The 27714-nt window shown below is 36.2% G+C and overlaps 1 protein-coding gene across 9 annotated transcripts in view; it reads left to right on the forward strand.

The window, feature by feature from the left end:
- Nucleotides 1-27714, forward strand: part of AKAP6 (A-kinase anchoring protein 6) — a 284618-nt gene that overhangs the window by 195336 nt on the left and 61568 nt on the right. For all 9 annotated transcript variants that reach the window (XM_068684445.1, XM_068684446.1, XM_068684447.1 and 6 more), the window contains one exon: nucleotides 3523-3643. In XM_068684445.1, coding sequence (XP_068540546.1) covers nucleotides 3523-3643 — 121 coding nt within the window. The remainder of the gene's footprint in view (nucleotides 1-3522; nucleotides 3644-27714) is intronic.

Raw genomic sequence — 27714 nt, forward strand, 5'->3', positions numbered from 1 at the left:
CCTACTAAAAAGAAGAGTGCCTACACCGGGAACAAGTGTTACTGTAGATATAGAATTGTTTATATAGTGAGGAGAAAGATTTAGGAGGTGACTTTGTGCAGGAAACAATTAAACTCAGATAGGTAAGGTAGTACCGGCAGAATAAGGGGATGCCAGTTATTGTGTAAAGAATTAGATGTCCTGCAGAGAGCATGGATGTTGCAATGACGATAGAGAGGGTTGTATGTATGGAATATACTATGATTTTAAAGCTGTTAAGGTCAGAATTTTGATCTCTCCTAGTAGAAACATGTGAATGGAGAGGAGTTCTCAAAAAATCACGACCCAGAAACTTGAAAGAACTTTTTGTCTGGATGAAATTTTTTGGCGGGCATTTCAGTATGTTTACAGTATTTCTAAATAGCATGTGAGTTATGCTGTCAAAGAAATAATACAAACTGGAAGTGTGTGTTAAACATGGGGAAAAAGGCTGATGGAAATAGCTTCACATGCCTTTTTATTTATTAATGCCACAGACGAGCTGGTTTTCTCATGAGAAAGGTGCTCATGAATTTTCATTCAAAATAATAAATTGATGTCCACATTTTAAGAAATATGTTTAGGGTTCAAGGGATTAGACATGCAACTCTGCATATCTGATTCCCTGTTTACCAAGATAAAATATACTTCTTAATGTCATTTCAGTTATTATGTAGCTAATGATTTTAGCTCATTAACCAACAAAACCTGTATTAAGGAAGCTGTAGTTTCCTGCCCTTTAACTAACGTTATAGCCTTCTTGTTGTCAATGTTTGGGTATGTTTAATGGAGATTTTTTATTTCCCCAGTACACAGATGTCCTAACTTTTTATTTTTTTATTTTTTTTTGGCAATCAGTGGATTTGGATAATCTACCAAAATTAGACGTTTTCTGTAGTTCTTGCATCTGCAACACAGACCCAGTATTTCAGAAGTTATGCTTTCCTTGATTCTGCCTGTGGCAATATGAAAAAGATTTGCTAAGCTCAGGAAAAAAAAAAACAAAAAAACAAAAAAAAGACTCTCAATATAAAAGAAATATTCAATATACCACAGAAATACTGACAGGTACATTTTAATCTTTACCTGTCACTGAACCTACATTTGCTGGATTTTCTGAATATCTTTTTAACACCTTAATAACATTTAATAGTAATCAGTATTTACCATTTATATGTGAGGTATTCATTTTAAAAACAAAGTTATTTATTTATTTATTTATTTATTTATTTATTTATTTATTTAATCAGAGTTATTTCAGAACTATTAAGAATATAGCAATTTTTTTAAAAAAATATTGATGATGCTTTTTATGCTGACTTCACTGTCTTCAAGATCAGGAAAATAACTGCAATAGACAGTTCGCTTAAAAATGGTCTCAGTTAACTTTATTTTAATACCTGCCTCCCACTCCCCCCCAGAAAAAAAAAAAAAAAAAAAAAAGGAAGAGACATAGGATCTAAACTATGGGGAAAAAAATAAATCCCTGTTATGTCCTGCATCCCTTCTTGGACTTTTTCAAATTAATACTGTTTCTCTCACTCTTTATTTTGGGTTGAGATGCTTTTTAGAACATTAGCTAGAAATCAAACTGTCCAGCTGTTTCCTAGTGCTTATTTGGGTTTTGTAAAGGTCAGGGAAAAGTGCTTTTGTGTGTCTTTAAAGGATCAATTCATTCTCTTACACCAATAAATGGACAAATTTGGACTGTAACCAAGCTGTGGTTCTATAGATACAAAGCAGGTGTTTGGATCCAGCATGTGTTCTGCACATTACAGTGAAATCCCAGTCCACTTCCTGGCGCAGTCTCCAAAGGCATCCCATCCCATTCTGGCAGCAGAAGGCTATGAACATTGGATGTAGGATTTGATTCAGTTAACTTCATATCTTAATTCAAATATTTCACTGCTGAGTGAAAACTGACCAAGTCCAACTGAATCAGTACTAATTTACATGAGATGAAATCAAGCCTCTTATATCATAAAACATATGTTTTAATAACTGCTTGTCAGTTTTATGATGCTGGATAATACTTGGATAGAACAGAAGGGGAATAAAAGAGCCCTAGATACTGAAGAGACAGTGTGGTTGTACTGTTTTCAGGGGAAGGGAGGGATATTCACTATCTCTGCAAATACAGTATTCAAAATGGAGTTTAGTTTTATTTTAGTTTCAAAATGATATCTGAGCCAAATGGCTTCTGAAAGAGGAGTAAAAGTACACAGAGTACAGTGGATTAAACTAAGAGTTACTTCAGAAACAGGAATCAACACTTGTACATTATACAAGACTTCCTTTGTTGCCAACTCATTGAAAATAATACCACAGAAGGCAAATGGCTTTTCTTTCTTCCTTCTCCTTTCTTTCTTTCTTTCTGACAGTTCTACTTGTCACAACTTTATATATAAGCTTTCAAAATTACCATGCACATGGTACTCTAGTTAATAACAACTGAAACTGCTGTAGTATTGATAACATTAAAAACATGTTTAGTTCATTGTTTCTCTGTTGAAATACTGTTTTTTTTTTTTTTTTTAAATGGTGTTGCTAAAGATGCAGAAAGCTAAAAAAGTTTTTAATAATTGGAGAAATTAGCTTTAGTGGAACATGTATTATTGTTTGATCAATATGAGGCTTTTTTATTCTACTGACAAGGCTTTTGTTAGTTCCAGTTTTGGAGGTTTGAAGATCCCTTTTCAAGGGGTATTTTTTTGACGAATGTGCAGTTTTTAGTATGTACCTTCTGTCTTGTACCATGGTATTTTAGAAGAAGCTATGCCTTACTTATTCACTGGGCTTTCAATAGAGAATCACATTAATCCTTTTAAGCTCCTTATTCTAATGATTTATTTTGTTGAAAACCGTAGTGATCCTCCTTTGAATTTTAATGATTGCTGGCTATTCAAGGATTCATTGTTTTGACTTCCTGTCCTTACCTTTGTTTCTTACATGTCTGTAGGGAACACCTGTCTAATACTGTATCTGGCCTTAGTTCTCACTGGCTTACCATATTCACTCAAGCCTATCTTAAGGCGTTAAGTTGAAATGCTAGCTACTCATCCATGAAAATAAATGTAGGATATTTACAGAGATAGGCAGATAGACAGCAGAGGGATAGCTGAATGGATTGAGTCATTTTTCTATGAAAATAATATTTTTATATGAATTATATCAAGATGGTTGCAAAGTTTGCTCAATATAAAGTCAGCACTTTAAAAACCATTAATCAACATTATCTATGGGGGATTTCTATTTCAGAAATTTTGAAGCAAATACAGTATGCCAACAGTTGTCAGGATTTGGCATCAGCCGCTGAATTTAGGTCATGGCACTGGCTTAAATTGGATTTCAGTTTTCATTTTCCTCCACTCTGTATAAATACAGAATGTCTCTTTAGAAATATAACTAGGAACATCATGAGTTTTCAAGAATATATTATTCTAATACAAGATTTTAACAACTACACCGTATTTATGCATAATACATTTTGTTCCTTATCTACAGCCTTTTGGACTTTGATTCAGAATACCAGGAGCTCTGGGATTGGCTGATTGACATGGAATCCATCGTGATGGACAGCCATGACCTGATGATGTCAGAGGAGCAGCAGCAGCATCTTTACAAGGTTAGCGCTACCGTTACTGCCTTTACCTAGCTATAGAAGATCTGATTAGCTTGACAAGTCTTTCTCTCACAGGATATCGCTGCGTTCATTGTATGTATCATGGTGTCTATTAGAATTCCCTTCCCTGTCCCCAACCTCATTTCCATCCCCTGTGCGCTGACAGGCTGCACCGACATCATAATTGCAAGAAAGTTCCCTTTATCACATTCTATTTGGTGTAATTCTATAGAAGGACAAAGATTTGTCTTCAAGATGAATAGAAATAAATGAAACTGCATTAATAAATAGACTGAAACAAAATGAAGGAAAAAAATGAAATGGTAGCATTTAACAAAATGTGTTTTGATTGGAGCTTTCAGCTGGATTTTTATCCACCTTTCAGACCTCTTCTGGGAAGAAAGAAATTTGCCTTGATTTTGGTTTGCTGCTGCCAGAATGCAGGACTTTTCCAATTTAATTTTATTAGTTATGCATAAAGCAGACATTGTCATGTTAAGTCATCACACTTGTGATTTCAGCAAAATGATTTTGGACTTGCATATTGATTAGAGAGTCTTCATGTATCTACAGAAGATGTGTATATACATGCACACACACACAGTCACACACACATTATATTTATCGTGGTAGCATTAGCCCAAAAGCTTTGTCACTTCTTTTAGAGTACTTTCCGGAAGTTGGCCAGAATGCATGGATTTGATGTAAAACCATTTCAGGCTTCACTGTGTGTCTGAGAAGCTATAGTCCATGGGAATGAGGGGTAGTGGGGAAAAGAAAGGAGGGGCTTTTGACAGAAATATCAGGCTGCAGTAAATCTTCCTCATTTAGGCAATTTTTATTGGAGTAATTCTGACAGTTGTCATCCTTGAATTGCTTTGAGCATATGGCATATTTCAAAGAGCAGATTGTGAATCATAAAAAATAAAATTAATAACTAACCACAGAATCAGCAACAGTATAATGAAAAGAAACAACTACCCTCTAGCTTTTTTTTATTTCTTATTGAATAAATGGTACGTTCAAGGTCAAATAGAAGTTGTTTTCTTTCTTCTATGATTGCACAATTTGATAATATATTAAATATAATTTAGTTTTTTCTTGCTTTGGCATCCTGTTGTCTTGATGTCCTTCCTTCATTTTATTTTAATTTTAGTCATTTTATTTAAAATACCTGGTGAAAAAGTGTTGCCAAACAAGTTAAAATATGTTTAGGAATGGAAATACGGTCCAGGTCTCAACTATTTTAGCCTGTGAGTTTAATTCCATAATCTCTGTTTCTTGATTTGTCAATCATCTCTTATTTTCAGTAATGTATTTTTTCTAAATTTCTAAATACTTAATCAGATTAGTCACACATTAACAGTCCTGGCCCTGTCTAGGCTTAGAAATAAGCAATGTCATAATTCAGTAAAAAGTTTCTTGCAAGTCTAAAACAGTGTGTTTTGGTAGTGCCTGTTCGTATATGACCAGCTTGTACCATGCCTAATCTAGCTACTAGTTTTAGTCCTACACTAATAAATAAATAAAAATCAATAAGCATAAATCAAAGGTTAGAAAAAATCCACCCATCAATATGAGAAGCAACAGGGCATAAGCAGCCAGCCCAAGTATACTGGGTGCTATTTAGGATACTTCCTTTCCTGGTATCCAAATGTAGCCACTAAAACTAATTATAGATGGTCAGGCATAGTGAGAATAATAAAAGAGGGCAGTAATTTATGACTTAGTTGCCAGTAGAGTATGGTGGCAAAAAGAGGAATACTGTTTATCCAAAATGGGAAGTAACGGTCTCTCATTATTACCAAATTCTGTCTTATGATGTGTGTGACACTTCTGAAAGCAGAAAGTTTATGTCAAAGGGACTGTGTGTTTGCTCTACAGTTTCCACAGTGATGGCATCAGACTAATAGAGCCCCCATCTCAAAAGTACTGACAACTGCAAAACCACTTGAAGAAGGGTAGAAACAGATTGTTTACCCTCTCACAGTGAATATTCTGAGTATACCTTTCCAGTGAAAGCAGCAAGTGAATTGCTAAAAACAGAAGGAAAGAGTTAAGCAACTAGAAATGTGCAGTTTGGTTAAGATATAGCTAAGGAGTGTCCATAAACCAGGATGAGTATTTGCAGGTAATATAAAAGGCTTGAAGGAATAGCATTAAGATCTGTTAGCCTTTCAAAGGAAAAATAAAATATAAAAACCTCCTAAAGAACTGTTGAAAGCCCCATAATTTCAGACATTTAAAAGTAGACAAAAGAAAACATTAGCAAATGTAATTGAGGGAACAATTCTACACTACAAAAAGAGAGGTCAGATAAATCAGTAGGTCTTTATCATTCTTAATTTCAGAGACTCAAGTAAAAGAATGAATCATGCCCTCAGAAACACCGTTAATATATATACATATATTTTAAACTATCCCAGTAAATCTCTTGTGTAATCAGTAGTGACACTCTTTTTATTTGGAGGGTTTCGTACAGAGTGCTGGATGGTCTAGTGCTCACAGCAATGGGACACCAGCACTGCTTACACTTCACTGTGAACACAGCCTTTCTACTCCGTAGGGAAAGAAATCTGCAAAGAGAAATTCAAGCAGCTATTATTATCAGAATACCTCAAAGATGTGGGGTGTTATGAAAACACAGGTCTTGCTTTAGTCATTCTTTATCAGCTACAGCTTCAAACATGAACCTGCTAATTGCACTCTCTGCATTTTGGTGGATTCTCCTAAACCCACAGATCCCTCTTTTCAGTTATTGAGCTGACAAGTAATTGCACCTCTGAGCCAGCTCAGCAAGCCGCCTCTGCCAGGGAACCTGCTGTGGTATCACTATTACCAACAGTAATCACTGCCCCTAAGGAGTCTATGAATGGGAAGGCACAATGATAAAACAGGTAAATCGGAAGGGAAAAGCATACATTAAAGCAGCATAACATAATATATAAATGCTAAAATTGCATATGGGAAAATAAAATGTATTTTCATGGTTAGACTATTTTCCCAGTACTATATTTTCAGGTTTAATATAGATTTATGTCAACTCTCAACTTAATTTTGTTTTGTAATATTCCAGGAGCTTCATGGTTTTTTATTAGGTTCCTTATTAACTCTCTTTAACTATGTTGTATTTTGCCCTTAATATAAGAGGAGTAGCACAGCCATTTAAAAAAAAAAATTCTGAATATGTATGCTGATTTTCCCTAGATTTCCGAGATTTTAGTGCAAAGACTTGCAAAAATAGAAGACTATTTATTTGTCCTTCGTTTTCCTCTCTGTGCACCCCCACAGCCCTAAATGATTTCAGCTTTACACTCTTAAACTAGCTAATGGTTTTGAAAATCAACTAGTGTTTGATGGGATGGCAGTCACAGAATGCACAACTTGCAGTTTATTTGTCCTCTGATGCTCTATCAACTAACTAAGAAAAAACTGAAAGGAGCATCCTCCCCCCCCCCGCCCCCCCGTTTTTGGACTCTCACTTCTTTGTACTGTGGTAATAGCTCAGTTTAATGCCAAATGTATCATGTTTATTTCATTTTAATCTACTGCATGTGAGTCTGATCTCATAAGCTCTGAGTACACAGAACTTGCATTGACTTCAGCTGTATTCATGTGCCGTTTCTGGAGGATCAAACCCAAAGAATTTACACTCCGCTAATGAGCCCTTTAGTGGAAACTTGAGTAATTCTGTACCTTGAATGTTCAAAAATGAAGCAAGTAGGCATTTACTGGAAATGTGGACATTAGGAATGAGTATACTAGGCAGAAAAGTTAATGATAATTCTTTCCATTTCCCTCAGAAGATTAATTGCAAAACTTAATTGTGTTAGATTAAAACCCCATTCAAATATGTAGAGCATGATTGTTCAGACTGTTAGCATGTTCAGAATAAAATTAACTAAACATTTTAAAATATCAAATAAAAGAAATTGTATTTTCCTGTTTGGTTACAAGTGATATATGTTGTTTTTAATCCGAACTGCTTAAGCCGTAAGTCTTGAACTAATAACTTCTCAGATAGATGGAAACCCCCCTACTTCTGTAGCAGCGCAGAGATTTTGGAGAAATGTAGTTGATGCGGCTTTAGGACAGGTTAACTAAAATCATTTCATCAGCAGGAAGCGGCTCCCGGTATTAAATCCTATTACAACGCACCTCAAAAGCCAAGGATACCTTTAAAAAAAAAAAAAAAAAAAAAAAAAAAAAAAAGTGGAGGGAAAAACCTCCAGCAGCAGTTTTGGTTTCCCTCCTGGAGGCTGTCGCCCTCGCGAAGGTGCAGCGCCTTCTCTCCTCTGGGTGTGCTGCTGCTCCATTGTGCCGCTCCCTGGCGCGGCGGGCTGTGGCTCCGAGTGGATCAAACAAACCATGGTGAAAGTTTCCCTCATTTGCATCACTTCTAGACAGCCCTGTCGTACTCTTTGCTGACAGGAAATCACTGTCTTTGTCACCTTTTTTCAGTGATCTCCTTTTGGCAGAGATCGGCCATGTGAGCAGGATTAATCACAACAACAGCTCTGGCTCCGAACTCAATGACATGTTTTCCTCAGCACTTCAATAATGGTGTAGAGGAGTCAGTAGGAAATGACTACATTAATTTCAGAGTGAAAAGATAATTAACACTTAAGGACTAGTGCTATAACCTATGGAGCTATTATTCAAATTAAAACTAATTTATTAAAAACTTGTGAAAAAAACCTGTCCTTTAAAGCAACTGTTAAAATCATCTTGCAAGAGTCCCCGAGTTTAACGAGAGGATTGAACTATATTTAACGCAGGAATATAAATACTGAGAAACTTCAGCATTTGAAACTGGAGGCTGAAGTATGTAAAGTGCTTACTTAGATGATATGAATAGGATACTGGCAAACAAAAGCAGCAGTGTGCTCCTAGAATGCTGTGCTTAAAGGAGTTTCCTTGGCAACAGAAATGCAGTTCCAAAAGTAGACAGAAGTTTCCTCAGAAAACATACTATTAATAACAACCTTCCGGAACAACTTGGAACAATTTGACTACTTGGCAATAATAATGCCAAGTGTTCTGCAAATTAATCTAACACATAACACTTATATGTTTCTCTTGCCCGTAATTCTCCTGAACCAGAGGACCGAGTTCTCTTCAGTCAGAGGATACAAATGTGCGAAGCAGTTCCAAATGCTGCTGAAATAGAAAGAGGGCTCAGACAGCAGCAGCCTAGAAGGATCAATTAATGTGCTTCGTATCATTTTAACTTGTAAAACAGATTAGTTTAATTGGATTACTTTGTTCCATTTAAAACGAGTCCTGCGTACCTACTGAAGCCGCATTGTAGTTCAGTCTTTATTTCAAGCAGATTTTCCATATAAAGAAAACTTATTAAAAGATTAACAGCCTGAAGAGTGATATATTTGGACAATATGCTTAGGGGATTGGTTATAAACGAGAAAACGTGAAGCTTTTTGCTCCTATGATGCATATTCTGCACAGTCCGTACAGCCTTCTGTCTGTCTAGTGATCTGTCAGTGCCAGCACCGAGCTGCTAAAGCAGTCGGGGGAAAAGATGGTGATCATCGCTTTGGAGGAAGCACACAGCAGGATTAAGCCCCTTGTAGGTAGTAACTACAAATCTGCTATGCATGCGCTATTTTTAGATATGTCATCATTTCTGTATGAGCCAAGAGAATAAACTAATTTCGGACTTGCCTTGCCAATAAGAATCATTAGAATTCCACTAAAGGCCATAAGTTTACTAGACAGGAAAGGTAGACTGTGCTACTGCCTCGACTTTTCCTGAAATCTTGGATCTAAAGGTTAAAAGTAATCAATATCTCATTGTGCAGCCTGATAATAAGTAATAACCATGATGTTAAAATCAGATAACACTTAGGTGTGTTGACCCATTTGGGAAGGTTTTTTTTAATTGCAATCAGAATAGTCATTATAGTTTGCTAATAAACTTTTCAGCTAGCTTGCAAAAATCACCACTGTTTTGAAATATGACTTTAATACTATTAACAAATTATGCCCCAAATTATTCCCCAACATGAAAGCTTTTATCTGATGAAACATATGTAATTTTTTAAAATTAATACAGAAAGATAATTCTGCTAAATAATATCAATGAAGATATTCACTAGCAATAGTAAATTACAGTACTTACTTATGTCTTCATATATGGATTGATACTTGCCTCAGTAGAAGCTATTAATGGTAGTATGTTTTTAACTGTCATGCAGAATAAAATAACTGAGCTAAGTTTTGCAGAAAACTCAGAGTTCAGTTACTGTTCTTCTTGAAGTTCAGTAATCTCCATGTACTCGGCTGGATTTTTTTTTTCCAAAAGATTGAGAACCTCTACAATATTCCATGCTAGGTAGGAAAATCGGCTCTTTTGTATGAGAGGTCTCAAAAATATCTGACACCCCATGCAGCAATAAAAGTCTGACTGTTATTAGGGCATCCACTAAAGGATCTGACACAGCAAAGCTTCGTGGTCTGTTATTGCAGGGAGTGATGAAATTGGTTAACTTTTTCTGTGCAAGTATTTTCACTTCAGTTGCGCTGGAGAACAGAGTGAAAACTCTGTTGTGACACATACTGTAACAACCAGTTTATTTTTCAGTGGTCCATATGTTTAACTTTGTAATATGGTTAAATTCCTTGTTACCTCTGGCAAATTTTATATTTTAAAAAGCCACATATAAAATTGTTGTTGGCAGAAAGTCATCTTTAAAGCAGATAAATGTAAAGTTTTAATGTCTTGTATAATTACAATAGGAAACACTGATGACCATGTCTACAGAATTACAAAGTAAGCTTAGAGAATGGGTAAAGAAGGAATATAAAAATATTTTCACATTTTCATGGTTGCTTCTGTAATATGTTTCAAGTGGAAACATGCATTTTTAAAGATAGCGTTATAATTTCTGCTGAGAAGACTATATTTCTAAAAGAAGTGGCTTCATGCATTTCACAAGAGTAAGAGGGTTTCTCCCATTTCTTCCCAGCATGACATTGAAGATGAACTTCACATTGTAGCAAAGCAGTATTTACTGAGCTTGTAGCAAAAGCCAGCACAGCTTTTGGGAGATTAAAGCAGTGTGTCTAGAATGAAAGAGGCATTCGACTTCAAACAAAAGTAAATGTGTACCACATAGCTGTCATCACCATTCCTTACTACAGCTGCAAAACGTGGACAATTTACAGTCATCACGTCAAGCATCTTAGTCAACTCCACATGCTCTGTCTTTGTGCCCTTGGTGGTATGAAATGGTAGGATAAGGTCCCGACCATTGAGACCTTAAAGCTTTGTCAAATACTCAGCAGTGAGGCCATGGTCTGGCACACTCAGCTATGGTGGTTTGAGTGCATATGTCCAGCAGTAAATTGCCCCAAACCATTTTCTGTTCAATGAACATTTTAGTTCTTTTTTTTTTTTTTTTCTTTTTTTAATAAAAAGGAGGGGGAGAATATCACCTTAATTCACCCAATGGGTGATGAAAATTACCACCTTCATTGCTTTATATGTTCTAGGACTGCATAATATCCAAACAAGTTAGAAAGGGCTCAGGATTAGTGTCAGATGTACTAAATTATTATTGGCCTAATCTTTGCACGAAGAATGGTATTACCCTTATGCTGTTCTACTTGCAATCAAACACTGGGCACAATAGTACTGGTGCTGCAATGTTCTTCCATCCCCTGAACAGAGTAAAAAGGCTATATGGTGTCCCAAAACATGCGTGTGTTCTGATTTACATGTTCTTAGCACGACCTCTCAAAAATTTATCATTTGGTTTAAAGGAATTTAGGTTATCTGTATTTTCTTGTTTCCTGACACAGTGGATCACATGCAGACCACATGTAAGTCCTAAGAGCTGCCTGCTCTGAGGCTAGTATTTAACGTATTATCGTAAGGTTTAGGATTCTAGGGACATATTTTCAAAGTTGAATGTTGAAATTGGCTTGTTTGGCTTTAATAAATTCAATATGAGTCAGCTGACTAAAAAAAAATCTTGTACAGTCATTTTGGAATTTGCACTCACAATTCACTCATAAAATCTTATATACAATAATGCCAAATAAGGAAGAACAGCCCTCTATGTAGAAATTTGAAGAAGACTGGACTGATTTCTCTTTATCGCACTGTATCCCAGAGCCTTTTGTCTACATTCCACAACCATTGCTCTGGTTTGCAAAACCATATATTACCAATTAAAATTTGTAGCATTTAAATAAATGTAATTCAATTTAAATAAAATAAGTATGTAACATAGAAATAGCTCAATCAGGTCAGAGAATGCTGAATCTTACTTGGTTCTCCAAACATTGTCATTCCATGAGGTTGTCCAGCGATCCTGACCCCCCCATCAGCTTAGAGAAGTCCATAGGGCATGCTGCCTCGAGCCCCACGCTTTTAAGAGCCGCCTTCTGTATGGTGCATGTGTCCTAAAGCTACCTTCTACTAGTCTAATTTGATGCCCCATAGTACTTGTTTTTTATTGGAAAATATAACAAATAATGTATTGAAGTAAGACAGAAATAGGACGGTGACAACATAAGTTTTGACTTTGTATGTGAACACGTTTGTGTTTATTGTAGCAGGTTGGTGGATTGGGCTTTTTTTAGTGGGATCGAGATAAAAAACTCACTAGTGCCTTAGATGACAGCAAAAACCAATGGGGCAAAAGTATTACCCTATTTCTCATGTTAGTTGCCAAATTTTAATTTGTTTTCCTATATTTTCACATCATTCCCCAGGAGAAGACATATCAATGTTTTCTAAACTCATAGAAATTATGTGTTTTATCAGTGATATTTTGCTTCAGAAACTTGATAAAGGAAATACTATTTTATTTCCCAATTACTACTCCTCAGTATACCTCATAAATAATTGATATTGTAATGTTTCTTATTAAAAAATAAATAAAACCCAAATGAAAACAGAAAACCTTGTTACCAGGTTTTCTAGATGAAACCCAAATTCACTAAATCTCAATAAACTTGCAGTTGCATTACATACATTATATACATAGCAAAATCATAAAAAATAAGTTAGTGAAGTATAGCAGTTTATAATCTCGCAATTTTTTATTTGTATTTTTTACTTTTATAAATACATTTATAAGATATATGTTCTCTATATGTAATACGTACAAATAGAAAATATTTATATTTAGTTGTATAAGTGTGTAACCATTTTACAAACTTAAGTTTAGGTGATTGTTTTGCTTTGTGAGTATACATTTTACTAAAAATAGCTCCAGTATTTTGTGCTAACTTCTCCTCTTAACAAGGTAAAATAAGTGATCATTATAGTTTCATTCATAGTTGTTGCAGTCGTAGTTGCATCAGGTCCAACGGGGTCCTGGGGTAGGTTCCAGCCAGCTCCTGTGGCCAGTAGGAAATGCTTGTGGCTCTTCTTAAACATTCGTGGGTGCAGATATTTTAGCATTGCAGAAAACATGGTTGCTATAGAATTACAGTAATCATGAACTGTAAATATTAAGTTTGTTTCTATGGAGAGGTGCTGTTGGGGGAAGACAGCAGTTGTGCCCTTCAGTTGTCGTTGTTGAAGTGTGATTGGTGCCATTGCAGATCTGCAGAACATACACCAGCTGTGTCACAGCAGACCAGTAACACATGTTGCTGCAGGGAAAGCTATGGGCCGGTTATAGTTTGAAGAGTGATGCGCTGGGAGAAGGGGTCATCTGTGAAGACTAATTTAGACTGCTAAGAGAGCTAAGTAGACCAGTCTATAAGAAATAGATGCTTCTCCAAGGGGTGATTCAGGGTAGAAGCTTAAGTTAAGCACTCTGAAATAGTTTCAGAAGAAACCTTTTCTCTCTTATCTCTACACTGATTGTATAAAGGAGTTATGAAGATCAGCCTCTCTCAGCAGCATTACCTCTCACTGACTTTCTCAGTTATCATGAAAAGAGTTTTTTTTAGTACCATTGTGTCATGTCTATGCAATATTCCAGTTTGAAACCCTGCTGTGATGCATCCAGAATTTGACAGACATTACACTGCCGTTTGATCATCTCTGCTTTACCAATTGATTTTGCTTAGAAATGGGAGATGATGGATAAAGAATTTCTGTTAGAGTTTTTCAGGTGGTAACTTTCTAAAGGTGAACATTTGTCTTTTTGAATGAGGTATTGAGACTTACATACATGTCTTTTTTGCTGGCCATCATCAAGGACGACTATGTGTCTGCTAGGGAAGTGGAAGAACAGTATTTGGCAAGACCTCTTAGATTCTTAGCATATGTGGAGAGATCAAATTAACACCATCAGCTGTGAGAAGTAGTTTGTACTATGATCTGACTTTTCTGTTTTAGAAAGTTAATCTGTAGTGTTTTGTTTTGATTTTTCAGTAAGCATATCTGATTTAAACTTGGGGTTCGTTTTTCATCAGCAAGTCAATAATCAAATGCCTCATAGTGCGTGTATGGAAGACTTTTGCCTTTCTTTTCCCAGGTCTCAGGAAAACAAACAAACAAACAGAAAAACCAAACCACAAACAGAAAAGCTTTCTTTCTGAAAATATGCAGTTTCCTTATTGCTTCAGCTTAGGTCAGATAGAATATGCAGAATATGTAAAGTGTTAATGCCAGAAGGCCTGAGGCTGAAATGTGTAATAGTTAAAATAAACAAAAGTGGTGGGGAGGTGGAGGGGGAAGAGAGAGAGGAAGAGGACAAAAATAGGTGAATAAAATCACCCCTCTTCTACCTTTGCCTCTGTGTGCTGAGCTAGGGACCTTTCCTTCATCCAATATTAATGGCTAAATAGTCTCTGTGTTGTTAGTTTTCTGGCTATTAGAGAGTAAAATTCATAAGATACCTACTGAAATCAACCCATGTATTCAGACTGCAGATAGATAACTAACTTCCTGTGAAGGAAGCAGTTTTCATTGCTGATGAAAACTACTGCTCTGGCCTCCTTGGGCCCAGCAAATTTCAAGAGTCAAAGAAGGTGGTAAACAAAAAAACAGTTTAAGAGTAGAAACGTTAAGTAGTTTCCTCATATTTCCCCAAATGTAGCACATGAGATCTGGGACAACAACCACATTAGACAGGAAGGTAGTATCTGTGAATACCCAGATAAAACACACCTAAAAATCATCTAATATAGCTTGCATGATTCTGAGCACCAGAAAAACTGGAACTCCAGATAAAAAGGGCTTTGCTTTGAGGCAATGGGAACATCTTAGTTTGTAAAAAGAATTGATAGGAATGACAAATATAATTCAAAGTAAATATGAAGCTATAAAAAGGTTTACTTAACCAGTGCCAGAAACATAAAAGGGGATATGGTATGGCGCCAAGAACTGGAGTGCCCACGTGTAACTGAAGACATAAAACATTTCATAATTATATCTCTTCCCCGGGATCACTTGTGAAATACACAATTCTCATTCACAGGGAAGATTTCAGAGTAAAGCAAATCTAATGTATGCTTCCAAATAGTGGCCAAACTATCCAGAGAAGTGCTAAAAGACAAACAGCAGAACACAAACACAGATATAAGTCAAAAGAACACATGAAACAGGGCAGATTCAGATCAGCTTAAAATGTAGGCATTTTAGTGCAACATATGTAGTTGAACAGGCATTGTGAAAAGTAGAAAGAAAAATGTTTTTGTAAAAAAAAGCCCCATGCAGGCAGGTTGAATATTGCAGTTACCTCTGAAATTAAAATATAGTGTCTGAAACGACTGAGAATTTAAGGTTTTAATGAAGAAGGAGATATCTGTAATGTGACTTGAGCAGATCTAAAGATTCTCAGTGTTCTGACAATGCATAAGGCTGCCAGGCATTCAATTGCTATATTTGCAACTATGCTATTAGATCAATGACTAATTTGATACCAGCTGGATTGTGGAGCCAGCTGCAGTGCAACACTGATAAGGAGCAAAATTAGACTGGAGAGATGCAACCAAGCACTGCAGATGTGCAATGAAATCATGATGAGGCCAGTGGATAAATGTAGTCAGTCAATAAGGATCCCCTGAAATAAGAGATATCATCACTTTAAGTTTAAAATAGTTGTTTTAAAGGAATTATGTACACTGGTGGCCATACATCTGTACAAGCTCTAGTTTCAGTTGCAAAGCAGTATTCAAAGCAGTATCTGAAAGAAACAGTACAGTTGCTGTGTTTCCTCTCTAGCATTCTAGCTGAATATAATACTTTTGAAAATGACCACTTGATGTTAAGTTGAAGTTAGCACAAAACCCCACAAATCACCCTAGAGTTCCCCAAAACAGAATTCTGTGAGTCTAATGAAACTGATGAAACAGGTAATGTGGTAAAGTAGAGATCGTGAAGCCACAGAAACGAAGGCAGACTGGATCTGCCTTAGCAGCAGATCTGCTAGTGATCTGCTAGTGGTCAGAAACCATTAAACTGACCTCCAAATCATTGAACTGAAAACCTGGGACCTTTTTTTTCTTTCTTTTTCACTGTGAAGAAAAAAAAAAAAAAAAAGCAAAAACAAACGTTTACTGTGATGTCAAATACAAAATTGGCATATTGAGATACCAGTCCTTTAATAGTACAACTATTTCAAGGGAGTGAGCTGTGGTCTCCTTCTTTAGAGAAGTGAATCCCTTTGCAGAACTATGGAGCTTTACAGAAATCTCCTAGTGATGCAGAGCTCCTGTTAGCTACTCTGTTGTTGTTCCCCACACCACAGTAGAAATAGCGAATGCACAGAGGGGTAAGTAAAAATGAAAATAGCGTTCTTTCTGACACAGATCACCAAGTGTGGAAAAGGCCCCAGTGAAAACTAGCAGCTGGAATATGAGAGTGAAGGCTGATTTATTTGACCCAATTGCCATTTTATTGTTGGCTTAATTCAAGGGTGAGAGAAGCACTATAGATGGTAAAAATTTCTTTCTTTTCTTTAGATCTTAAAATCATAGGTTCAGGGAGTACCACACTGGACTTTCTACACCAGAGTCTCAGTTAACATACACAGATTGTCTCTGAGAGGAGTAGGGGCTCTTGGATCCCAGCAGGAGATGGGAATTAGAGGCAAAATACTGTGCATCACCTGATCATTGCAAAGAAGTGTCTTCTAGCCCTGGTTTCTGAAATCAGTGAAACAATGAATTTCTGTCTTGCCCAGAAGCGACAGCACAGCTTGCTCCCTTCACATGCACAGTGCACTATTCTTCCAGAAGAGACAATGTACCGTGCATTATCTGATGTGCAGTGTCTCACCTCTGAGACATAACCTGCTGCCTCTGGCTACTGATGGACCCACACCCACAACTATTATTCTTTTGGTCTCAATTCAATGCTGGTTGTATTTCTACTAATTAACTAACAGTACTGACTCTTCTCTAAAAAATGATGAACAAAGTAGAGTACTTAGTATTAGGTGCAAAGTAAAGAGGATGCAGTTTGTTTAAAGACAAATATCTGCATTTACTTCAGTTGTTTTGTAAGATACATATCTGTACACATGTATTTTGTCTAACAGCACAAATACAAAATAAGTGAGCTTAGCTATTCCTGGCATATTTCAAAGTTACAGTATTAAAATGTTAAGCAATAAAAAATATTTATTTCATGGAAAATGTTTATGCCTAGATAACATTAATTAAAATTCTACTCATCCTGTTAGAAGCAGGTTTAAAAGGGAGGTAGAATATTGCTGGCCAATAGCATTGGGCAATAACAAGCAGAACTAATTATTGGTGGGATAGGTGACATATGTATGAAGAGTTTTTTGCTTCTCTTTTAAAAGCAATGTGTCTCACATGCTATTTCTTGGCTGAACTGCAGTGTATTCTCTCTCTGTAGACTGACTGTTTCCACAGACAATGCTCTTCATGGCCATAGTAAACCAGCAGGTAGGAAATCCTCACCTTGGTGCTGAGGCGTACTCAGATGACAGCTAAAATGTTCTGGTTTATCCCTGCATGTTTAAATAGCAAAGAAGTATATTTTCCACACTTTACCCAGGTGAATTCATGCCAGAAAATGAATCTATGTGCCTCCTTCCCTTCAAACCAGTCACTATTATAATAACTTGCATATCATTTAAAGCTGTTGTGCTCATGGTGCCTGTATGTTGTGAACATTTCCTCCATGTTTGGATAACCTCACAACATGGAGAACTAGAATGATGGCAGACCTGATGGTTTAGGCATTTGGCTTGATTAAAATCAGCATAGACCGTTTGGATCATGCATGTGATTTGTTTGTAAATTTTATGTAGGGGTCTTACAAGAAAAGGTTTTTATATTGATATTATGGTTTTGTAAGGCTAAAAATAGCCTCAAACATCCAACATTTCCAGTCACATGCACGCTGCTTTACTCTCTAGTGCTTTCTAATTTATTCACTCCTGAAGAATATGCTTCTTCCTCAGGTTCTTCAGAAATTGTTGCATCTTTCATTTTAGTTCTTTTTGTCCATATGTCTTATAGCTTGGTGACTTAATCTGCCAGGGCTAGAATTTGCTCTCCTAGTGCTATAGATGTTAGCAGATTCTGATCAAACCCGACAGATCATGTTCTGACTCTTAGTTGTCAGGTCATTCAACAATTGAGGATCTTTCCAAAGTTTTTACTCTAAACTCATCAATTCAGACATCTCAACTACTTGTCACTAGACAGCAGTTGCCTTACATTTCATATCGACTTCTTTGGTAAGTCTGAATCTACAGTATGGACAGTAACTTGCACTGGTGCCTGTTGACATTGGTTTGTATGGCTGTAAGATATTTTGACCCCGATCTGTGGGCATTGTAATCTCAGTTCCTGTGTCCTTGAAAATAGTGGGCTGGCCAATGTGTTTTTATGTACCCTGTGTTCAAGCTTCCCAGGGAAGCTCCTACAAGACACTTATGAGTTTTATCAAGAGAACGGAGAAGTGCAGTGTGATAGGTTGAGCTGCGGTAGAACCTTTTCTGAAGTGTCATTGGAAAAGACTAGGAACTTAACTTATAAGCACTTTCAATGCAAGAAAATGTTGCTCAACCAACCTCAGTATCTTGCCTCAAGCAGTGACCACTCCCTGAGAACCTAAGGTAAGGTGAAGAAAAGCTCTTTTATATGTTCCTACTTTAGTTCTAATAGGCTTTAGTTGATAGAGTTTATGCATTTATTTCATGTTCTTACGTCCTTCGTATGGTACTCTAATTTTTAGTTAAAAGTGGATAATTAGCTTATTTGACCACCAGGTGGCCTGCTACACTGTGTTGTTCGGTGTATGCCCGGACTCATGCCTTGGGAAGGGTGTACAATAATATTTATTGAAACTTCTATTGTTAGAGGACTTTATTCTGTGACTGCAAGCATGGCATTTGTAATCTTACTTTGGTCTTTTTTGTTGTACCAGTCAAATGTAAATGTATTCATACCAGTGAGGATTTTTCAGGGCTAACTGAAAAGGTTGCAAAATTAACAAACGTATAGAATATCCTTAAAGATTTTTATATGGTTTAAATGTTCAACCCTTTTTCTTAAGTGCTTAATGGCTTTACCAAAGGACAGTTAACTTCTTCCTCTGCCATTTCTTCCACACTTTATTAAAGAAGCAAAGAATAAAATCAATGCAATGGCAATTCTTCAAACATCAGTACCAAATGCCAATCACCAATGAGCTGGAAAAATTACCTTTAATAGGGTTAATGTAGTGCTAGTGTAGCTTCTTAATGTACAGAAGCTCTATAGCCTGTTCTGAAATATGTATTCATTACTTTAATTTCTTTAAATTTCAGTTCTACAGCAACATACTATATCTCCAGCATAATAGCTAAGAAAATGACCTAATGTAGTTGATTCATATGCAGATTTGAAGGGAAAAAAACAAAAACAAAAACAAAACAAAACAAACAAAAAAAACCACCATAACCTAATACTATTAGGAACATGGAGTATTCAATAAGGTTGATTTTATATTATTATTTTTAGAATTGTCACTAATTATAAAATGATTTTTTTTACACCAAGAAGCACAAATTTGGGTAAAACTGTTTATTTCATTGAAATGAAGGTACCATTCATGATAGTTATGTCACCATAAAAATCACTTACTTTTCCTGATATTCTCAACAGAACATCTTTCTTAAAAAATAAAAAATAGATCTGAATATCGCAGCATAAATGATGGGGTCTTGTTCTCTTCCCCTCAGCCTTTTCTCATTCTTTTTCCTTCAATTTTCTATCTTCATTTGGAATTACTAAATTCCCTATATATGCAGCATGGTACAGCAAATGTTTATTGACTAGGCAGAGAACGGTTAAATTTGAAGGCATTGGTACACATTATTTTAAGCGTATAGCTTGTCTTAATGGGCACAGACCTTTCAAATTTGGGTTTGAACTGCCACACAGCTATCATGGCATGCATGGTTACCAGGATAAGTTGACCACAAAAGCAGGACCAGAATGTCTTGAGAGAATGCCAAAAAAAGAAAAGTTTGTAAGGCTACCCTAGTGTTCTCTACAGCTGAAGTAGATTCAAAATATCCTGAATTTGCTTCATATTATTTCAGGACTGGTTTTGTGTATTTCCTGTTGCTGCAGTCCTTTGAAAAATTCCTTCTCGGATATACGCATATATTTTCAAGACATGTCTTTTTCATTTTTTTTTTTTAAACATAGAATTTAGACATTAGTGCAGGAATAATTTGCCAATATCTAAACCTACTGACATTGAAAGCATCATATGTGTTTGAGTATCGATAACCACCAGTTTATCAGGCTGCTTAGGGCATGAAATTAGTTTTTCATTGAAGCAGCATAAGTCGACATTGAAGGTGTTTTTTGTCATTCTTTTTTTTTTTTTCTTAAATCCACTTCTACAGTTTCATTGCAGTATTTTTATAGAACTGTTTGTTTTATTTTATTAGTTTATTTGTTTCTTTAATTGCTGAAAGGTTCTATTAATATTCAGGCCTTTAACTATATGCTGGTTTCAGAGTAGCTTATTGCACAATGCTAAACAGAAAGGTGCAGATTCCCGAGTCTGTCAAGATGATTTTGCATTCAACTTTAAAATTTCTGGCGTGAATCTAGTTCAGGTATGTACTAGAAAATACTCTTCTTGTGGATGCAAATCTTACTGATATCGTCCAAGTCACTTGCTTATTTGCTACTATGGTTAGTTTCTCCTATTCCCCATACTTCTTTCTAGCATGAAAAGAAGCAGAAAAAAAAATCTTGTAGAAACAGGAGAAAAAAAAAAAAAAGCTGAACCAGGAGAGCCTAACAAGTAAAAGCCAAAATGTGACTACAGGCAATATTGTCTGTAAACACAAGTTAAATCCAAACCCATTGTTTTTTATTTATATTGGGGTCAAGTTATGGAAAATGGGCTTTCTGACAGTACCAGGAAGAATCAAGCCTTAAGATTGTCCAAAGTATGTGTATTTGTCTTCACCAGCCTCTGTAAAAATTCTTCTGCTTCTCTCTGTTTTGGTTCTGTATGTAGTAATCCCAGAAACACGAAATTCAAGATCAGTGCAAGTCATCTGTTTTCATATTTCATTCTTATACTAACGTCATGCTTTCACAGGCATTCAAACTATTGGCAAAGGTATAAGAAGATAAAACAGCAGGAAGTTAAACTTAAACAAATTCAAACTAGAAACAAGCCACACAGCTTTTAGCAGCTAAAGAAGCCAATTATTTTTCATTTTATCAAGCAGTGCTATGAATTTTCCATCATTTGCAACTTTAAATCAGGGTTGGATGCAATACCAAAAGTTTTGCTTAAACCCAGAACATTGAGAGTTTAATATGAGGAAGGGAAGGGAAGAGTATGGCACATTTTATCCAAGTGGTGAGGTTAGATTATGACAATTTCTTGAACTTCAGATCTGTGAATCAGCCCAAGTTTTTGCAGAGAATATTTTGGCAGAATGCCATTAGAAATGAGAAGAAGCTTTCAGCTTTCATCATGCCAGCAAATAACAGAGTTCACATTTAGCGGCAGCATAAAACCTTGAAAACAGACACCTGAAATCAGGGAAATAGAAGCAGAGGAAAAGCTTCTTTTGTTTCTGTCTCACTAGTTGTGCAGTAGACAAAATGAGTTCAGTGTCACTACGCTTATGTATTTTTTTAAAGGTAGCTATTAGTTCCTAAATGTCTTACAGAAATAAAGATTTACCGAGTTTAGATCTGAGGTATTTTCTACAGTGACTGAAATGTACCATAAGTAGTGTAATACATTTTTTTTTTCCAGTGTAGTATGAAACAAACACCGTTAAGTAGTTTTATGTTTGGCTATGCTAGACAACGTGTTCTGTAGCAGAGAATGCTGGTGCAGATCTCGAAAGACTTGTACTTACATCAGTGATCTCCGACACTGGACACGTCATCCATCTGTGCCTCAATTTCTCATTTGAAATTGAGAATTATATTTTTCCACAGGGCTGTTGTGAGTCCCCAACTAATTGGAGCACAGGAATGGCAAGCTTGATTGTGCCTGTAAAATACTGCATTAGCCATAGCCTTGCTGATGGCTGTTCTGAAAGAGGCCAAGCATCTCTCCTAGGCACAGCAGCTGTTCAAGATACAGAGAAGACTGGCTTTTAGCATGTCCCAGATTATTTAGTTTCCAACATTTCTGGACAGAATTGCTGTTCGTAGTAACGGTCAAAAGCATCTCACTCCATTCCATCACAGAGTAACAGAGTGCATGCTTCTCTTCCTGGTGGTTCACGATAGCATTTCACAGACCCCTTGGGTGGTGAGGCTTTTAAAGAACAAGCCCAATGCCAGGGCAGGTGGAAAGAAGCAGTGTTTCTTTTTCCCTTTTATTTTCCCATTATATGTGTGATAGCTCCTCACAATTTTATTGGTTTGGTTTTGACTGTTTTAACAATATTTTAATATTTTAAATAATTTATGCTCTGAAAGTCCATTTTTAGAAATGGATTCAGAGCCTAATTCACTAAGTCTCTGGAGGTTAAAAAAATCATAACTTGTCATGTGTGTTAGTTTTTAGAAACAATTGTCACGCCAGTATAATCCCTTTAATATTATGCAGCGAAGCTGGTGGTGTTAGAAAGTGTTGCAAAATGGAATTACATCTTGGAAGAAGTTTTTCCACCTTCAAGGTAGTCTGCCTCTCACTGAGAAAGCTGCTTGGGCATAGCATTTTGCTGTGTTGATCACTGGCGAGGAAGAGAGAAGGCATCTGTGTTAAATACTTACAGGCCCATCAGGGTGTTATCAGAATGCTATTCTGAAGAATGCTAGGTGTTAGTTCTCGTCGTTCAGCCATCTTTATATGCTTAGTTTGTTTCAGGGACATACTACTAATAAGGGAAAAAAATGATCGCTGCTGTAGCGTTTACTATCAAAGCTGTTAATACTGTAAAAAATGAAATATTTTCTTCCATGTTAAAATAATTCAATGACATTTGTGAGGTGTACAACTTCTTGCCAACTCTTCTAATTTAAAACATTATCTGTTTGAGGAAAACATATGTTAGAAATTTTTAATTCAGTGATAGGAAAGGCACTAATGAAATATGCATGTATGAATTTTGTATCGCATAAGTTTCCTCTTTCTTGAAATGTGATTAAAAGCCAAACATCTGGATTATGTTTAAAAAGCTTGAATTTCCAGTTTTCAGAGAGATTCAATCTATTTTGACACTGTACACTTAGCCTTAACATTTTCAGCATGCTGTTAACATTACTTGCTATTGTAAAAAATAAGTTCAGGTTTAAACAAAGTTGGTCTTCTTCTAATGCTAAAAATGTTTTCTGAAATAGCTGTTTCTGCAGCATTCACACAGCCATAGTTTAGGCTGTGTCAGCATTTCCATTATAAATTTGCTCTTGAAAGCAGTTTGTAGTTGATCTTAAAAATAACTTTTCAACTTGAGAGTATTTTTTCTTTTACTTTAAAAGTACTATATTTTTCCCAGAATAGTATTAAAAAGGAAAGATTATAATTTTTTTAAAATTCACTATGAAATAAGATTTGTTCACTGTTAACACAGGTAATGGAATTGGGGTGCTTACTTTCTGCGTTTGTTTTAATAACATTTATTTCTATTTATGAAAGTGAACAGATTTTAGCTGCTATGTCTCTTGAAGAGTTCAGTATACGTCTGTCGGGAGATGATAAAACATGGCTAACCATATAACTTTTTAACATGTTTTAACAATAGTTTTGATGTAGTACATTGTAATGGCATTGCTATAAAAGAAATTACAATGATTGCCAGTGTTTTAGGTAGTCAGTAGAGATGGTTCAGCACTCCTAGTAGACCTGCTGAGTGTGCCAACTTTGACATAACTCAAGGGAAATTATAAGGAACAAATCAAATAGCAAATTATAAAAACTATTAGCTTTCACTTTACTTAATACAGTACAGGATATGTGTTTAAAATAAGAATGACATTCTTTCATTATAACTTTGGGGCAAATTGAGAAATCTGCTGTCAGCACCAGATTGCACCTTTCTGGTCAGAGGCTAACTTGGGCCCTCGAACTGGTGTATGTTCTGTTCTGTAGAAAAAAGTTCAAGTACTGCAAAGATCATGATGTTATGCTAGACTCTACAGGTGATGAGTACTCAGGCCACTATTCTGAGGTTAGAGACTGAGCCAGCTAGACACTGACACAAGTTTGTTCAACAGCCTGCAGAGATTGCAGGGCTATCATTGCCACAGGCAAGGGATGATTTTCTTTTCTCACAGTTCACAAGGTCTAGAACCATGGGTTACTAAAGCCAGTGTGCCCTAAATGGTGGGATACCGGAGTCATCTGGACCTCAGAGCTCCTTTGTGGATTCTCCTGTCCTTTGGTAGAGACTTTGAGTTCTGTCTATTGTCAGTTTAGATTTTGATTTGGTTCTTTTTGCAGTTGACAATTTCTTCTCCCATGAAACAGTACAGAAAATAGGTAAGAAGAAGGATCCAGTTATATTCTAGCCTCAAACATATCCCAGTAGGTACTGCTAGAAGAGAGGATAATTTATTTGTCGATTTTCAGTCAGGCTTCACTCACGGGAGGCTATTACTGACCGCCATTAGCATTCTGGCTGAGTAACAATGGAGTAAGGACTTCAGAAGAGCCAGTCTGTGAAAGATAAATGCACAGGAACATCCATTTCAAAATAAAACGATGCCTGTAACACACAGTCTGACAATAGTCGGTGCATTTGGAATTAAATCTTTGTGTAGATGAGTTCTAACTCTGTGTTTCATGCATATCGAAGAAGTAGGCACAGCTTAGCAGAAGGGAGGAAAAGATGAGAACTTCAGGCTATAAATTAGTTTCTTTGATTATCTTCTTCAAAAAATCTCCATAAACTTACATTGTTGTATTTTATTTTGTAAAAATGTAAATGTAAAAAAGTAGCTGTGTTAGATGTGGTACATGCAGGATCAGCATTTCAGAATTTCCAGCCAGGGAGACTTGCATCTCCACCTTTTTGCTTCCAGGTCATACAGTTTCCCTACCATCAAATGCCTTTTCTGACCAGTAACAGGCTAACTACTGCCTACTCCAGGATTTTGGAACACCTTTTACTCTCTGCTTTTCTGTCATTAATTACATGTGTGCAGGAATTGAAAGATATAGTAGTTGTTAATTCATAAAGAACACATTTTTTTATTTATTTTACATCAGTTATTCTTCAGGAAACTAAATAAATGTAAATTAAACTAAATCCAAATTTGATATTTAAAGCATGTCCATAGATTGCATCTGCATTAGTCTGTTCCAAAAGTCGCACCTCCGGTGCAAGGTGTGAAATAAACCTCATATTAGTAAAAACTCTAACAGCATTCTTGCAAGCAACACAGGATCAATCTCAGAAATTCCTTAGTATATCAGCCAAACATCCCAGTAAAATAATAGTTTACAGGATCAATGGATTGTTATGACATGAAATACGCAAAGTCTGTGGCCTTATCTGAACTGTACTGCAACCTCTGTTGTGGGACCATGGTCTGTTATCATCTGCCAGGGTTTTTCTTGTTTTCTAGATGGGCCACAGTTCTAGTGGGATCTCATGCACCTGATATTCGATCATCCTTGCTATACAAATGTAAACTGCTGTATTTTGGCTATATGTTCTTAGCAATTTAATTATATTTAAAAACTGGTTAATAGTGTTGTAAATAACTGGTATTACTACAAAATTGCATTCTGAAGGTAATGGGATTGAATTTCAACACAAGTTGACACTCAATTAAAATTTTCATATATCTAGTGAATTAGCCAGTTCTTGGCTGCTGTATTAGGGTGGATGTCTTCCTGCTTAACTGAGCACTGAGCAAGACGGGGAAAATGCATAATAAAACCAAATCAAGACTTAATATCCCCACTCAATTTTTTATTGTTGGTATCAAGTAGAAAGCTTGCAGAACTAACTCAAGGATGTGGATTAAAATAAATAAATAATAAGCATTTAAACAAAATTTCTCTACATTTAGAGTAACGAAGCTAGAGGAAAAAAAAAAAAAAGAGAGAGAGAGAAGCCCTTAAAACTTCTTACTGAATTACTGCCATCAGCCAGTAGATCCATGGGGCTTGTTCGGCTAAAAGCCACAACAGACTTTGTAATGCAATGATGTAATCTTGGCTTTGTGTCATTTATATTCAACCTAAAAAAACAATTTTCCTGAATAGACAGGCTGACAACAATATTGTTCAGTGTTGGTTTTTATTTGGATTGTTTCCAAATGGTTCATATGCCTCCACAGTAACACCATGCCAGCTCAAGTTTTTACTCTGAATTCCGAAGTTTCCCCTTTTTCTTGTATTTTATTTTGCTTTTAAAGCCCCAGTTCTGTTTGCGAAACTAACCAGCTTGGCCACGAAATTAGGATGTATCTTGCAGAGTGCATTCATTTTACTTTTTGCATATTTTTCCTGAGGTCATGTCAAGGTTAGTTTGAATTCCATCCTACATTAAGACTTCTTTCACAGCTATTTAGCTCTGCAGCCTACTCCCCGCTGGGGTCTGCCCCTTGGGCACGTCAAAGCTTCAGACCTGACAAATCACACACAGATGAAGCTGTACAGTTTTTTAAACAGTTTCATCAGTAACGTGCTTTTTTTTTCTTTACACTATACTTTTTTTTTTTTTTTTTTTTTTTTTTTTTTTTTTTTTTCCACTGGAGTTTATTCTCTGAATTGCAATATCCCGAAGACTGATTTCCGTATGGAAAATTCCCTTGTGCAGCCGAGCTGTAACATGGAAATGGCGTTGTGCGCTACGTGCCACTCACAGCCCTCCACAAACTGAAAGTACTGCAGCTCCTCTTAATTAGCAACAAGCTATAGCTCCTTGTCTAATAACTGTAATCGTATTGTTAGCATCAGTTTGAACAGAAGAGCCTAAAACTATAAAGGCTGATAAATATTCAAAATTTACCATCCATATTGTGGTACAGGGGAGCTGCTAGCTGTTCACAGGAATAAAGTTCTGTCATCCCAGGGATTACTCCGAGGAGTAAATGTTCATCAGTGTCAAGAAATGACTCTGTGCTTTAACAGCAATCCTTATGGGACCTGGGAAATTTGAAGTGGGTGTATGTGTGTATATATATAATTAGCTTCACAACTAGATGCAGGGTTTTCACCACCTACACTCATGCACAGACACCCCTACCCCCAACCCCCCCCCCAACTCCCCATGTATGTGTCAGTGCACAAAAAACAGTTCAAAGTGTCTAATGCAGCTTGCAGGTGAAAAAGAAAATTTCTAAAATTCTTAGCTGCATGCTGCTATCTATATTTTAGCGTTTTGTGAAACTAATGGTGCAACACCATTTCCCGTTTAATTGATGAAGTTAAAATGCTTGGCTGCTAATGAGTGTATTAGCAAACAATATACCCTTAACAAGCTTAAGCAGCTCAGGATTTTAAAAAGCAGCTTACTGTCCTCCTCATTTTTATAAGACAAAATGTACTGCCTTCTACAAATTGCTTGATCGACTGATGAAGTACTATAATTATAGTTGTATTGCAGTTTTGACAAAGCCACAATAACAGATTGTAGTTTAGTCCCCACTCCAGGCACACAACTCTTTGCATTACAAAACCCAGTTTTACTGGTCTAATTCTTACTGCGAACAAAAGGCACCTGGAGATGTTAACT

Source organism: Anas acuta, chromosome 5, assembly GCF_963932015.1.
Source record: "Anas acuta chromosome 5, bAnaAcu1.1, whole genome shotgun sequence".
NCBI lineage: Eukaryota > Metazoa > Chordata > Aves > Anseriformes > Anatidae > Anas > Anas acuta.